The sequence below is a fragment of the Phodopus roborovskii genome, unplaced genomic scaffold (assembly GCF_943737965.1).
Source record: "Phodopus roborovskii unplaced genomic scaffold, PHOROB, whole genome shotgun sequence".
Taxonomy (NCBI): Eukaryota; Metazoa; Chordata; class Mammalia; order Rodentia; family Cricetidae; genus Phodopus; species Phodopus roborovskii.
This window is the reverse complement of record NW_026126416.1, coordinates 9,382,851-9,398,424: the sequence shown is the minus strand read 5'-3', so window position 1 is coordinate 9,398,424 and position 15,574 is coordinate 9,382,851. Positions and strand designations below refer to the sequence as shown.

The following is a 15,574-nucleotide window of genomic DNA, read 5'->3' as shown; positions in this document are numbered from 1 at the left end:
GAAAGTAAAATGACCAGAATATTTTCCTGCCCAAACCATCCTAGCCACCTGCAAATACTTCTTCCCTTCAAAGCTAGTTTACCAGGCATGCCAAAGGCACTATTTGGTGTTTCCTCACCATCACTCCAGAGCACTGGAGTCCAGAACATTATAAAGCCACAAACCAACTGGACCTGAAGCAAAGGCACACAGTAACAGCAATTCTAGCAATAAAATCTCTGACTGTAGGAAGCCAAAGTAGGTCTATATAACCAGGCAGCTGTAGCATGCAAACCATGAGGATCAGACACAGGCCTTACCAGCTGTATCCAGATGGGAAGATCTCAGAGAGGATGCTGTGGAGTTGGGGAAAGGAGAACGTAGGTGCTGATAGATTCTCTCCGCTTATACTTGCGCAGATACAATGCGTGCATACATCAATGCTTCGAAAGGAGGACGAAGGGTGCTGGGAACATGGTCAATGGATTGGCTAACAATGCTGAAATCGATGACAGCAGCAACTGTGACGCCACTGTGGTGCTACTTAAGAAAGGTAAATACCTGATCCTTAGTCCAGGATGGGTGCCGCAGTGTGAGTCTGTCTACCTAGCACATAGCCACAGCTAGACATTCCAGATGGCCCTAAGAAAACAGAGAGGAGCCAGCTCTCCTGCCCTGCCTCAAAGGCCATACCTGGACCCATTGACATTCCCAGGGAACCCATTCTATGAAGGTTATATGGGAACATGGGGCCAACAGAGCCAGGACAGAAGACCATGGATTTTGAGGTAGTGGATTAAGGTTGTGTAAACATGAAAAGTTACTTAACCTCTCTGAGCCTGAGAGATGGACATCATTTCTGTAATGAATAGGTCAGTTAAATATGCAGAAGAGCTTAACACAATGCTTCAGAGTGATGGGCATTGCTAGTTCTTATCACATATATCCAAGTTCTCTTTCAGATTACATTATCTTAGACTCCAAGCTACAGAAGGAGAGAAAGATTACCTTTGTTTTCAAAGTAACTCTTTTATTTAATAGGCTCTTAAAAGACTATCATTATGATAGGGGAAACAACATGGTACTCTCTGATAAATAACATTGTATGGGACAAAGAAAGAAAAATATTATGTAATTTTTCCATGAATATATTCACTTTTCTTCTTCTTTTTTTTTTTTTAATCTTTGAAATGTGTCCCAAATGGACACTTTGCAGGGGAACAACAAAGAATAAATTAAAAACTTTACAGGTTATTTTCAACTATATCTCTAAGTTTAGACCCTTGATAATTTATTATATTTTGAAATTAGATATTTGATATATTTTTCTGAATGGACTATATGTATGTTGAATGAAAAACTTTGCTATTATTTAGTACCATTCTATGTGAGGATTTTCTTTAGTTTCTCACTTCTGAGTACTTTATAACCATAAAAGGAGCTGGGAGGGTGGCTGCAAAAAAGCTAAATATTATTAGTGCTGGGCCTGTGGAGGTGCCTTGGTGGGCATAGTATTTGCCACACAGTGTGAGGACCTGAGTTCGGATCGCCAGCGCGCGCACGCACATGCACACACAAACACACACACAGTATGCATCTATAGCACAGGTGTTGGGGATGCAGATAAGAAGACCCTGGGAGCCCGTTAGCCTGCTGGTCTAGCTGAAACTACAAGCTCCAGATTCAGTAAGAGATTCTCTCTCAAAAATATAAAGAAGAAAGGGAATTGAGGAAAATACCCTGACATCAACCTCTGGCCTCCACACCCACATGGGCAAGTGAATCCACACATGCACACACTATACCCATACAAACACACATAGCAAGGAGCAATGATGATGATGATGATGATGATATGAAAGATCATGATCATTTTATGGTTTCATGGCCTGGAAAGTAGGTGTGACTACTAAAAGGAGCTACAGCCATGTACCTATGAGTGATGGATGTGCAGTGCCCTTCCACAGAAAGAGGGCTCAGGACTGAGTGGAATGTTTCATATTGCGTAAGGCTTCTCTGAAGTCTTCTCCTGAACACGGGTCCTTTGCATTGTGGACAGCTCACCCCTGTCCACTGCTCACTGGATGCATGCAGGGGTGTGTACATATCCACACCATGCCCTCCACTTGGAACATAAGTCAGCTCTACAGCATTTACCAGTGCACTTGGGTTACCATGCATGGGCATGATGGGTTACCACAGGTTATTTGGGTCTTTCTTGTGACCTGGACCTTTCCCAAAACTAACTTTTTGAGGACAAGGAAGAATTCCCTTACTCTGCTCACTCTAGCCGAACTGGTGAGTAGTATTTGAATAGTCTCAAGTCATTTCAAAAAAATTATTAAATATGACCCATAATTTAAAGATGACCCCTAATTTTGATCATTGCAACCTTTAATAGATAACTAGAAGGAAAGAAAGAATGGAAAAAGGAGGAAGAGGATGATGGGAATGGAGAAGAGGGGAGTATGATGAGGGTGGTAGGAAAAGAGGGAGGGAGAGGAAGAGAAGAAAGGGGAGGGGAGGCAAGTGGATGGATGGCTGGACCAACGGACAGATGGATAAACAGGCGCAAAAGTGTGAAGGAATGTGGCAGGGGACATTCCCAGGCAAGAGGAATGGGTAAATGCCTCCCTCTGGGATCCATGCCATTGTATTTTCTCTCTCACATTTCTCTAGCCAATTTCCACCGCAAGGCGTCAGTGATCATGGTAGATGAGCTACTGTCGGCCTACCCACACCAGCTTTCTTTCTCCGAGGCTGGCCTTCGAATTATGATCACAAGCCACTTTCCTCCCAAGACACGGCTCTCCATGGCCAGTCGCATGTTGATCAATGAGGTACCTGTGAAAGCACAGTGGAGAAAGGGAAGGGAGAGATGGGCTGGGGAGGGAGAAGGAGGGATGGGGGGGAGGGAATAGGACAATGGTTACTGATTTAAAAGATGCTGAGGCACATGGCTGAGAGTTTAACAGAAGCCTTTCCCTCAGCCCTTTCCCCTTTCCCAGGATGTTTGTCCTCTGAACCATCTGGGCCCCAGCCCTCTCCCTCTCCACACTGTGTTGAGGAACACAGCCTAGCCACATCTACTGACCTTTTTTTTTTTTTTCATTTTTTTAAAACAGAATCTTCCATAGCCCAGGCTGGCCTCAAACCCACTATGTAGCCAAGAAGTGTCTTGACTTCTGGGTGCTGGGTCTACAGGCATGTGCTACCCCTCTTGATTTGTGGGGATAGTATCCTGGATCTCATGTTTACTAAACAAGTACTCTACCTGTTTTGTTCAATTTGAATAAATCTCCATCTTGTAAACTTGTATCAAAGTTGCTAAGGAAAAGTTGGCATAGTTCAAAACAAGCCAGAGTCCCTAGCCTTTGCCCTTGCCTGGAGTGGCAACCTGACAAACACACTAGCCTGAGCACAGTGCTGTAGCTTCTTGAATATAGAAAAGGGCTTCCCACGGTCTGAAGAAGAAAGGTAATGTCACACTGCACCCATGTCAGAGAACTGCACACCCAGGATGCAGAAATTTTCCCAAAGGGAATCTGAAAGTCCCAGTGGGTCATAAAAGGTTAATGCTTCCTCCCAAAGGAAAGTCGTCTGAATCTGTTACTGCTTTGAGGACGCTCTTGGCTCTCGAGTCTTCTGGATGCATTTCCTTCTCATCACTAGGGAAGACCTGCCTGCCCGTGCTTTCCATCCCTCCCACGATAGTAACAGATCACTTTCTATTTTTAGAGACAAAGACTGATAAACAGCAGAGCTTACACCAATGGGGAATCTGAAGTGGCCATCAAAATCCCAATTAAGCACACTGTGGAGAACGGAACAGGGCCCAGCAGTGCCCCAGACAGGGGTGTTAATGGGACCCGGAGGGATGACATCATTGCTGAGGCTGACAATGAGACAGAGAATGAGAATGAAGACAATGAGAACAATGAGAATGACGAGGAGGAAGAGGAGGATGACGATGATGATGAAGGACCCTACACCCCATTCGACCCCCCTTGTAAGAGGTCCTTCGTCTGGCCTTGGGAAGGGAGATATCTAGGGGTCCTTGGGTAGATGGTCTTCACTTGGCTATCATTTTCCTATTCAATTCCAAAAGAGTCTCTTGACAAGCAGAAACATATTTGTATGAAGTGTCTGCGGTGGGCAGGGCTCTGTTGTGAAAGGTCCAAAGATCAGTGCTGAAGGGTGAGCGCTTTCAGCAAATGCATCTTGGGGATGCAAGTCCATCTTAGCCTCTTAGTCATGCTGCAGGATCTTTTGTTTTAAGATATAAGTACACATGACACGTGTCAACAATGCATCGTGGTGCCCACGGGCAGAGGCACTTCACTGGTATTTCACCCTTGCTGTACACACCCTGCCCAAGATGGCTCTGGCAGATGAGGCCCTGGTTCCTTTGTTCTCACTTCCTCCCCTTTGCCTCCATTCAGGACCCTGCATCTCTCACATCCCGCTCTCTGCAGAGCAGCATCCACAGGAGACACAGACAAAAGCTAGACCTTGGGGGCCTTAGCCCATGGGACTGGCTAGGGACTCTCCATGGTGTATTGGAAGAGGAGAAGCAAGACACATAAAAGCTTTCAGAACCTTGGCGTGCAGGGCATGTCCTTGAATGTTCCAGTAACCATGTCTCTCACCCCCACTCATTAGCAGAGCATGAGGACCAAACCCAAAGAATTCTGTGTCCTTGCTAGACCTTCAAGAAGTTTCTGCCAGTTCATGAAGCCTGTTCTGGTCCAATTCCCATTCACAGTCATTCCCTGTGCTGTTCCCCTGGGCTGGCTGAGCTTCTTGAGGACTGTCTGAGCAAGTATTGTGTGATCATCCTGGAAGCCCATTAAGTGGCAGATGTGAGCCTAGAGTCCCCAGTCCTGTGCTGTCTTCAGGTGCAAGGCCTTGCTGTGCTTCTCCCTGTGATTAGGGGGAGGGGCAGGTAACAAGTCCAATTCATGGCAGAACTACTCCTGAGTCCCTGCCTCTTCCCTAAGACAGGAGCTTTGATAAGCACTTACCAAATCTAGTAAAGAAATACCATCCAGATTCCTGTATGCCTGCCGAAGTTAAATTACTTCTAGTTAGTAGATTATCTCAATAGAAGAAGAAAAAAAAGCATATAGCACCCCCTCATCTGTGGTTTTTCACTCATTTGTGGTTAATTGTGGTCAACCACAGGCACTGTCCATTGTCTGAAAATATTAAATGTAAAATTACAGAGATTGTACTTAGGTTTGAAATAGCTCTACTCTGAAGCCTCACATCATCTAGCTGTGTCCCACCTGGACCATCCCTCTGTGCAGCAATTCATCCTGCATGCGCTACTCTCCCATGCCTGTTTCTCTGTAGTTAGTAAGACTATCATGTGCATATACACTTGTGTTATAAGTAAGGTTTCCCTCCCCCCGCCCCCACCAGCCAGGTCCCATCACCTCGCCAGCCCCAAATAATACACTGAGATGCTGTATTAGATATAATTCTGTTGGCCAGTTACTAGTTTCTTATCGGTTAGCTCTATCTTCAATATTAACTCATTTCTATTAATCTAAGTACTTCCATGTGCTCTCATCTTACCGGAGAGAGGGTCTGGTGTTCTTCTCTCTCCGTCCTCCATCTTAGATCTCCTCCCTACTCCTTCTGGAATCTTCCTTGCCTCCTAGTCCTGCCTATCTTGCTTTCCTATTGGCCAACAGTGCTTAATTCATTAACCAATAAGAGAAACATATTTACAGAATGACATCTCCCATCACACTTTTATTATTATAACTGTTTATAGATGCAAATGGAGTTTATGTATGCATTAAATACATAGGCATTATATATATACACCTATGTATAGTGCATGCATCTACACATCTACACATAAATATACATATATTCTTGAGTGAAGAAAGTCTTACTACTTATAAACAGAGATGTAGGTAAACACATTTCCATAAAAGAACACAGTGGAAGGAAATCCACAAAAATAAGATTGTATTTTACTGGATGGATTTTTTTTTTCTATTGTAAATGTGACTTTTTGTTTTCTATGCAATCAGAACAAAAGAGGATGTTTATTATAGGTTTAAAACATTGCACAGTGTCTTTTTCTCTCTGCCTGACCTAAGCATTCTTAAAAGCTTAGTCAGCAGCAGAACTCCAAAGCAAATCCTTGGAAGAGACCCTGAGACTTGCCACCCGGCTTTGCTGCCCAGTCACTGGCTGACTTCTGTGAAGCCACATTGTCACGAGTATGTGGTCCCCACAGAGAAGAAGAATGCTGTCTAATTCATGCTGTGTCCTAGCCTAGTACAAAATGGCTTAGAGGGCACCCAACACATATGCTCTAAGTGAACAAATAAACATATCCCCTGGGGCTCTGTTTGGAACAAATGGTGATACAACAAAGTACAGGAAATGTCCAGAAATGCTGCTGGCTCAGGAGAGGAAATATCTCCCCCCCCCCCCACTCAGAAATAGATGTTGAAGCTAGCTGAAACGTGTGCCTTCCTTCTTCAATCCTCCTCAAAGTCATTTTCAAAGCCCTTTTTGTGTTGCTTGCTTTTCTCAGGGAAGTGGATCTGTTACCTTGTGTTTAAAGTCGTATTTTAGACACTGCTCTCTGGATTTCTACCCTTAGGGTTGGTGTTACTACGGAACAAGAATGTCAGGTGTGGCTGTACAGTTTCATGGTGGCAGAACTGTTTTCCTGATTTCATGTCCTTCAGAGCCACACAGCTGAGGACAGCAGTGGGGGACCTGGCCCTTGGTAGCACCAACTCACACTGTGTGTAGCTTTCGTTAATCAACCCCATCCTCTGGGCTCTCTAAAGTCCCACGGCATGACCTCATCTTCCCTCTCATTTTTAGTTTCTGTGGAATATTAGAGGTCCAAGTTGAGGTCATTTCTTGCTCTATTGGCTTGTTTCCTTGTAACCCTTCATTGGGGGACCATTTTAAACCACTCTCTTCCCATCTCTTTCTCCATCTCTGTGGCTATCTCCCCCTGTTGTAATGCCAGTAAAGGGACTCCCCCAGAGCCCCGAGTAGGTAAAGTCTCAATGCACAACTGAAGGACCCACATGGGACCCAAAGGACTGGCCTTATTCTGAATTCTGCAGCACCTGAAGCCCATCACAAAACAACCAGCACAGCTGTCATCTTCTTGATGAGCAATCTGTCTGGGCTGTAGGGTCTCACTCACTGTCCACTTGACCTTCCCCAAGTTAAAGTTAACAGGATGCATAGTGCCCAATAGGAAAAGAGAGTGCTAGCCAATAAGAAGCCTGAGCCATAGGCAAAATGGTTTATGATTAATATAAGTCTTCTGTGTGTTTATTTGGTACTAAATGGCTGTGGGACCAAGCAGAACAGAAAACTCCATCTACACTAATCAAAACCAACTTAAGGAGGAATGGGTTTATTTGTCTTACATGTCCCAATCAGAGTCCATCATTAAGGGAAGCCAAAGCAAGAACTCAAGCAGGACAAGACCCTGGAGACAGAAACTAAAGCAGAGACCAGGGGTAACATTTCTTACTGCTTTGCCCCCTACAGTCAGACTCACTTTAGACTGCCAGCTCCCAAATAATGACATAAAGACATTTTAATAATTATAAAAGTTTGTCCTTAGATTAGGTTCCCAACTAGCTCTTAAAACTTAAATTAACTCATTCATATTAATCTATATTCTGCCACGTGGCTCGTTACCTCTCCTCAGAACTGTATGTCCAACTTTCACCACGACTGGTTGGTGAATCTCCTGCCTCAGAGTCCTATCTCTGTGCTGAAGTCCCACCCATCCTCTCCTGCCTAGCTACTGGCCATTTAGCTCTTTATTAAACGAATCAGAAGGTGCCAAGATAAAACAGATGTATCTTCACACAGTGTACAAAAAGATTATCCCAACACTCCCCAGGGCTTCCCAGCCTACTTTCTTTATACTCCCCAGGACCACCTATCCAAAGGTGGCAATGCCCATGGGTTACTGGACCCTCCCACACCATTATTTAATAAGAAAAATGTCCCATAAGAAAAGACTTGCCTGCAAGTCAATCTGAGAGGGGCATTTTCTCAGTTGAGGTCCTTGATTCCTACATGTGTGTCAAGTTGAAAACAGACAACCAACACAGAGATGCAACAACCCAACTCCTAAACCTTCACCCCAGTGCTTTCTGATGAGGAAGCCACTCTTTCCTTATAGATTGTTCTGCCTTAGCCATCTGATGGGGCAAACTGGTGCCAGCAACAATAGGTACCTTTTCTGTTTAGTTTAAAAATAAATAAAAATTTAGATGGAATAAAGAGGTAATATGAAATAGACTGAATATTGGTTTGAAGAGATGAAATAAATTATATTAATGACTGCTCACAATAACAAGGTAAAAAAATTATGAGATTGTTCAATCATTTGGGGAAACTATTTCTAATTCCTTAGTTACAAGGTAATAACACACCTCATGACTTGGAATCTCCCCTCCACCCCAGAATAAAACCATCTCCAGAAGACTGCACAAGGGTTTCTATAGCCACTATCATTATACTCTACAACAGACCACCACCCAATGCCCAACCCCAGGAGAATGGATAAGCAAAGCCAGCATCTTCCAGACAATCAAAAAGAATAAACTAATAACACTTCAGACACCTTCAAAACAAACACGTGGTAAACAATGGAAAAATTACTCAATGACTGATTCCTTTGACTTTGAGGTGGATAAAAGTTAATCTGTGATTGTCAGGGTGAGAGTTGACTGGAAAGAGGCACAGAGAGCTTTTCTGAAAGGTGGAGGATGTTTTGTGTCTCAAGTAAACATGGATATCTTATGTGTGCATATGTATTTTCCCATAGGCTAATTAGAAGTTGAGAAGGACCATAATGGAAACCAAAGGATTTGAGTTAACATATTTGTCAAATCTGAAGTTACAAGGAATTTATGGCAGGATAGTCACCATAACAAGCATTTCCAGGAGTTTCTGGTATAAAAGTACTCTGGCAGCACAGGATGGTAGGGGCAGGCATCACTGGAAGATCTGTCATCTTGTCCTTTTACTTTTGAAGTAGGCTAGCGCCCATTTGCAAATCCTTTTCAGTTTACGGTGCAACGCTGAGAGCGTCCAGTAGGTGGCGCTGTGTTGACTGGCACTGTACTTTGGGAAGCTCCCCACACTGGCACACCTACACACACACATTGCCCTTTGGGAGTAACTTCCTCATCTTTTCCCACCTGGACCATTTGTTAGAGCAGCCAAGCCCAGTATTATCTGAAGTGACTCAGTTATTAATAAGAGCTAATGAGCAGGTGGGCAGTACATGTCTTTTTCTCATTGGTTTTGTGTGTCCCGTTTGGGTGGTGGAGGAAAACCATTTAAGTATTTTATGGAAAGATATATGATAAGACTTAGTTCTGGGGAAAGAAGTGTGAGGGCTACTTTTTTGTTCCTTTCTCCCCCTAGCTGGCAAACTGGAAATCATGAAATGGGCATTCACCTGGCCACTGAGTTTCGTCTTATACTTCACTGTCCCCAATTGCAACAAACCCCACTGGGAGAAATGGTTTATGGTGACATTTGCTTCTTCTACACTATGGATCGCAGCCTTCTCCTACATGATGGTGTGGATGGTGAGTGTGTAAGGGACTCTGTACATTGCTGGGTCTCTTTAGCGTGAAATATATACTGAACCAGAGATGAATAAGAGCTGAAGTTACACCTGGTAACTCTATCAGCCAGTTATTGCTACATCAAGTTACAGAACAACCCACACCTTCGCTCAGGGCTCAAATCACTAGTGTTCATTCTACTTGCATAGCCGTGGGCTGGCTTATTTAATTACACTGTGACTTCTGCAACTCTGAAGCAGGACAGCTACCTTTGATTCGGGTAGCAGGCTGGGGGCGCATCTACTCCGTAGGGTTGGCTCTTTGGGCTGGTGTGATCCTGGGAAAGGTAACAGTGGAAACACTAGGTGCCTCCTAGGGTCCTCACTGGGAACCACTGTCTTACTATTACTTCCTCTCCACACGTCAGTGGGAAAGCCCAGCATCCCTGAGTGGGAGAAGTAATTCCCCAGCCGTAGTGGAGGAACAGCAAAGCTGCAGGCAAAGGACATGCCTAGTTGCACTAGGTGACTGCTCAAGGGTCCCTTCCTAGCTAAAATAATAGCCCATTGATTGGGCTGGGTTATGGGGCCTCAAAAGAGTTCTGCCCCAGAGTCATTTTTGGAAATGCAGACAGCTCATTTATATACTCCTTAACTGGGGAGCATCCCTAATCCATTAGAATTGGAGTTGGACAGAAATTAAAAGCCATGACAAATTATGCAAATCCAAATTAACCTCACTCTGGTGTTTGATAGAGGGCAATATAAATTCAGGAGAATTCAACTTAAAGCTCAGAAAAATTCTGGGAAGATATTTTGGAAGTAATAGCAAACTGGTAAAGCTGGCATGAGAAAATCACAGTTACTGCTGGCCTCAGCCTCACTCACAGGCAAATGGAGTTTTCAAACCAGAAGTATTGGGGCAGGGGGCTTCTCCCTCAATGAGACTCTCACAGCATGTCATCATCCATCCAGGTCTGGGAGACAGGATTGCTGTCCCTGACCTGGAGGTCTAAAGTCCACTATCCATGGAACTGACTAATCTAGATTCAGTTCCTGATAGTGAGTGACAGCTTCTGGAGAAGCGAGGGGCTTGGGCTGGGCTTCCCGAGCCCACTGGTTCCCCAGAACCCCAGACTCAGCTGTAGCATCCTAACAACAGAGGAAGAGCAGTGGGCTGACTCCAGCAGAGCCAGGCCAAGGTCCTGCTGGACCCAAGGCTCAGTCAGGCTGCTGCAGCTTTGTTTTACAAAGGCTCTTTAGAACAACATAGAAAGATGTGTTTCAGCACCCTTCTTTTCTCCCTGGAGACAGACCAGAAGCCTGAGGCCACCCTGTGCTAAATTCAGCACTCAGTGGAAATAAGAGCTTTTTCTGGTTTGGATCTGAATGGATTGAGCTCACATCCCCCATCCTTTCAGCATGGGCCCAGGGGTGCTGTGAATGGATTCCCTGTGACACATGGTTTACATTTCCTCAAGATGTTATGGAAAGTGTGAATGCCCCATGGCTCCCTAAGATGACCTGAGAGTTCCAGGTGTTACAAGCCCTATTCCTGAAGCCCACATTCTTGGCAACGCCTGGCTATGCCACCACCTCTCTTGCTAGCTCCCTGCTACTCTGTTTTTCCCTCTTGCAACTTGGGGACAGCCATGAACTCATCTGTGTCACTGAGCAATGCCTTGGGTGAGGGCAGCCCACCTTTTACATTCTGCCTCCAAGACAGCTGAGAAGCTGTCTTGCAGATGAGCCCTCTCTGTCACTTACCAGCAGTGTGGGACTTGGGCGGATGCCTCTCTGTCCTCAGTTTTCCTCATCTGAGGAATGGGAAGAGCAGAGCACTCAGACCAGTTGGTTGTGAGAATTAAGAAAGTTAAAACCGAATGTTTAGCCCAGTGCACAAGGACTAAAAGAAAGAAAGCAGTTATAGTGAAGAAGTTGACGCTGACAAAGAGAGTTACCAAGTGTCTTTTGTTTCTGTTGCTGTCATAAACACCATAACCAAAAGCAAATCAGGGAGGAGAGCATTTATTTCATTTTCCACCTTCAGACCACAGTTCATCTTTGGGGGAAGTCAGGAGGAAACTCATAGCAGGAGCTTCAAGGCAGGAACCATAGGAAAATGCTGCTTACTGCTTTGTTCCCAAGCCCACATTCAGCTACTTTTCTTATTCATCCCTGGGCCAACTTCTAGGGCTGGTACTGCCCACAGTGGACTGGACCCTCCTATATCAATCATCAATCAAGAAAATGTCCCCACATGCCAACCTGATGGAGGCAATTTCCTCTACTGCGATTCCTCTTCCTGTGTGTGTCAAGTTGACAAGCAAAATTAGCTGTCACACTGACTTCACAGAACTGGGGTTGGAAAAGCTGCATAAGATCTCCCTGACAAGATGAGATGTGAAGCCAGCCCCTTTCGGGGTCTTGTCAACCCCATCACAGATCTGCCATCATGCTATTTACATTCCTAGCACAGCCTGGCAGCCTGGATCGTTCAGGGCCATCATGAGTTCAAATGTTTTGTTTCAATATTGTCTTTTCTCTTAAATGCTAGTTCTTTTCCAACATGCAAGTATCACCAGAAAGGAACAAATGATAGATCCACCTTTCATGGAAAAGCTGGGTTCTGTCCAAGAATCATCCAAGGCCAGCAGGCAGGGTCTCCTTCCGTTCACATGATGGTCACACCCTCCTAGATTAAATCCAGAAAAAGATGCTGCCCCACCCCTCACCCCCAAGATTGGAGGCTTTTCTGCATCTTGATCAGAGGGAACCTGTGCAGGTAGCTCACAGTGTCTCTTGGCTCACTGCCTCTTCCTGCTTCCTCCAAGGTCACCATCATCGGTTACACCTTGGGGATCCCTGATGTCATCATGGGGATCACCTTCCTGGCTGCTGGAACCAGTGTGCCCGACTGCATGGCCAGCCTTATCGTGGCCAGACAAGGTGGGATCTCCAGGGACAGTGAAGATAGGGAGGGAAGGAAGGAAGGATTCTCTACCTGGTGGGGGCTGTCCCATGTGGCAAGGAAGGGGACAACAGACCCTTCTTAGAAGGAGAGATGAATGCTATCAGCTTCAGTGCCATGTTGGCCAGCTCACTTCCTGAGATCAGAGGAGTAAGGAAAAGAGGCAGAAGACATCTCCGTGTAAGGCGCAGATGCTTGCCCAGGCAGCCACAGCCCCATCTGGTCATAATTATCATCCATTAATTGTAAAACACCAACCAGTATATATAGCAAATATATACTGGAGTGAGTGAGGCACTGGGCTGAGTGAGGCCCCTTATTCATTCAACAGCTATGAGAGGTAGGGACAATTGTGCTTCCATTTCATAGATAAGGAAACCAAGGCTTATAAAACACAGGCAACCCCCCACAGTCAAGTTCACTCATAGTATAGCACCTCCAAGTTTTCAGCAGCCAGTTCTCAGCATTTGACAGGCACTTCCCCATGTCAAAAAAAAAAAAAAAAAAAAAAAAAAAAAAAAGCTTACTTGACCAGGTGAACATTAACAACAGTGACATCCTTCTCATTTCTGTGCCTTAAGCAATGACAGCAACAAAACTGAGCACAGTATCCTGTGGATTGCTTGGGAAGTTCTACTGATGGCATTATCTTTATGTTACTCGGTTGTTAAGAAGCAGTGAATTCAGGGTAGGACAGGTGGGAAACGGCACAATGATGTTAAGTTGGCAAGCTTGTGGAACCATGTTTATGCTGTGGGGTTTATTTCTTCTGGGAGGGTGGCTCAGAAGTTCCAATGTTTTGGAAGCAAATGTGGATTTTTTTTTTTTTTTTTTTTTTTGATCACTTACACTGTCATCATACGTAAAGTTAGGTGTCAGCAGAATGGAGGTTCTCTGTATTATAAACTGTTATTTTTCATACCACTGATGAGCTAAGAGAGAACCAAGTACATGGTCCAGCACTTCTACCAGGCTGCCAGACCAAAGACTCAGTAGAGTCCCATGTGGGTGCTTCCTACTGAAGCTCCCGTCCTCACTAATGGTCTCTTGTCCTTGCAGGGATGGGGGATATGGCCGTGTCTAATTCCATCGGGAGCAATGTGTTTGACATCTTGATTGGGCTCGGTCTTCCCTGGGCTCTGCAGACTCTGGCTGTGGATTACGGATCCTACGTGAGTGCATTCCTCCCTAACTTCTTCAGTTCAGGCTGGACAGATGTTGTCGGTAGCCTTGGCCACTGTACTGAGTGAGGGGTGAGGGAAGCCAATTCTTCTTGGGTGGATCTTCCAAAGTCACACATGTGGAGACAGGCAAGATTCTAAAGCAGAGATCGGCAAGCTTTCTGCCTCAAACGGGACAAAAGTACAGGGTGGTGTTGGGGGGATAGATGGTCTCTGTCACAGTTACTAACTCTGCTGATGTAGCAGAAAAGCAGTCACTGAACTTTATAGAAACTGAAATTTGACTACTCAAAACTTTCATGCTTTCATATATTGTGCTCATTTCTTTTCCACCATTCAAAAAAGTAAAGATCACCCTAATTCATGAGCTATGAAGAACCAGTCAGTGAACCAGAATTGGCTGCAACCTCTTGCTAGTTATCTGATTGCATATAAAAAGAGATGGTAGAGACAGGCCATCTGGGTGGAGTATCTTGAACAGGAGTCATCTATTGGATGGTCTCAGGTTCCAAATCACCAGCCTAAATTCTGAAGGTCAGTGAGTAAGATTGCTGTCAGTCAGGTCCTATTGGCCCACATCAACCGTATCCACAAGAGCTTGATACATAAGACAAAATACTGGCAGATGCCAGTAGAATACCTAAGGACCAAACAGAAGGCATACTTGGTTTGAGTATCTATTTGTCTCTGCATTCCTGAAGGAAAATCTTATATAGTAGATATTGACTGGGAGGGAGGGGTCCCATGAATGTCCTTTAAGTTAGATGATCCAATAGTAGTGCTGACAGGTGTCGATAACAGATTATACTCCCAGCTGAGATTTAGAACAGCAAAGGATATGAAGAAAAGAGCAACAGCAAAATAAAGTATATCCACAGCACAGAGAGGTCTGGTGCAGGCTTCCAGTTCCGTCCCTCCCAGGCTGCACAGGTCCTGCTTTCTCTCTATCAATGCATTCCACGTGCATGTGTGCCTTGGCTTGTGTAAGGGAATCCCTTGGAACCTGAAGCATTGGTGGAGAGCTGGTCAGGAAGGCACATTTCTATTCTAAGAACAGCTATGATAACTGAATCTCAGCACCCAGGTGTACATCATCAAGCTTGCCTAGAATGTCTTTTTATTGCTCACGAACAAAACACCGTCAACCAGCAGCATCCCAAGAGCAAGAATTGGCCGAGCCTCCTGGGGGCCCTGCTGTGTTAGCACCTGCTGCACAAAATGTCAAGTTACTCATTTATTTGTTAGAGTAGTATCGCTAGGTACTATTAATATACTGCAGACAATCCAAAATCTTCACTGGGGTAACCCAGCAATGGCTAATTTCCTACTAAAATCCCATAACAGATGTTCCCACTCTGACAGCTCCTATGAATACTTCCAAAAGGAAACCCTGTGAGTGTGGCAACTTCCATCGTGTGTCTCTGCTAGCTTTGAGGCCTTCTCTACTGCAGTGAAAGCAAGGGCACAGGAGACAGTGCACAGATGGGACTAATGTCAGGTCTGTCCCATCCCTTTGTTAAGATAAATCTCATTTACCCAGCAACTTGCAAGAAGGATCTTGTTCATTTGTTTAGCCGTGTGCTGAGGAAGGAGAGAAGCTAATGGTCACCACCTGGGACAGGTTCCTACCGCACCTTTTCTGAATGACCTAGGGCCCAGCTCCAGCCCCTCCCCCACCCACTCCCACCCCTGCCCCTGCTTACCATCATTCTTAAACGGGAAGCTGGGTACAATAGTATTAAATGTATTTAAGCTTAGTCATTAAGGTTAGCCTGTCACTTCCTTAAAATGCAAGATTTGCCAATGCCAAAGACATCTCCTAGGGTTTCTCTACCACTGGCCTGCCTGAACCTT

General features: G+C 45.0%; 1 protein-coding gene across 1 annotated transcript in view; it reads left to right on the top strand.

Annotated features, from left to right (window-relative positions):
- The window catches only part of Slc24a3 (solute carrier family 24 member 3), a 480,001-nt gene that overhangs the window by 444,870 nt on the left and 19,557 nt on the right, over positions 1-15,574 (top strand). The window contains exons 10-15 of the mRNA XM_051183243.1: positions 399-532; positions 2,659-2,819; positions 3,718-3,988; positions 9,424-9,590; positions 12,403-12,517; positions 13,599-13,711. Coding sequence (XP_051039200.1) covers positions 399-532; positions 2,659-2,819; positions 3,718-3,988; positions 9,424-9,590; positions 12,403-12,517; positions 13,599-13,711 — 961 coding nt within the window. The remainder of the gene's footprint in view (positions 1-398; positions 533-2,658; positions 2,820-3,717; positions 3,989-9,423; positions 9,591-12,402; positions 12,518-13,598; positions 13,712-15,574) is intronic.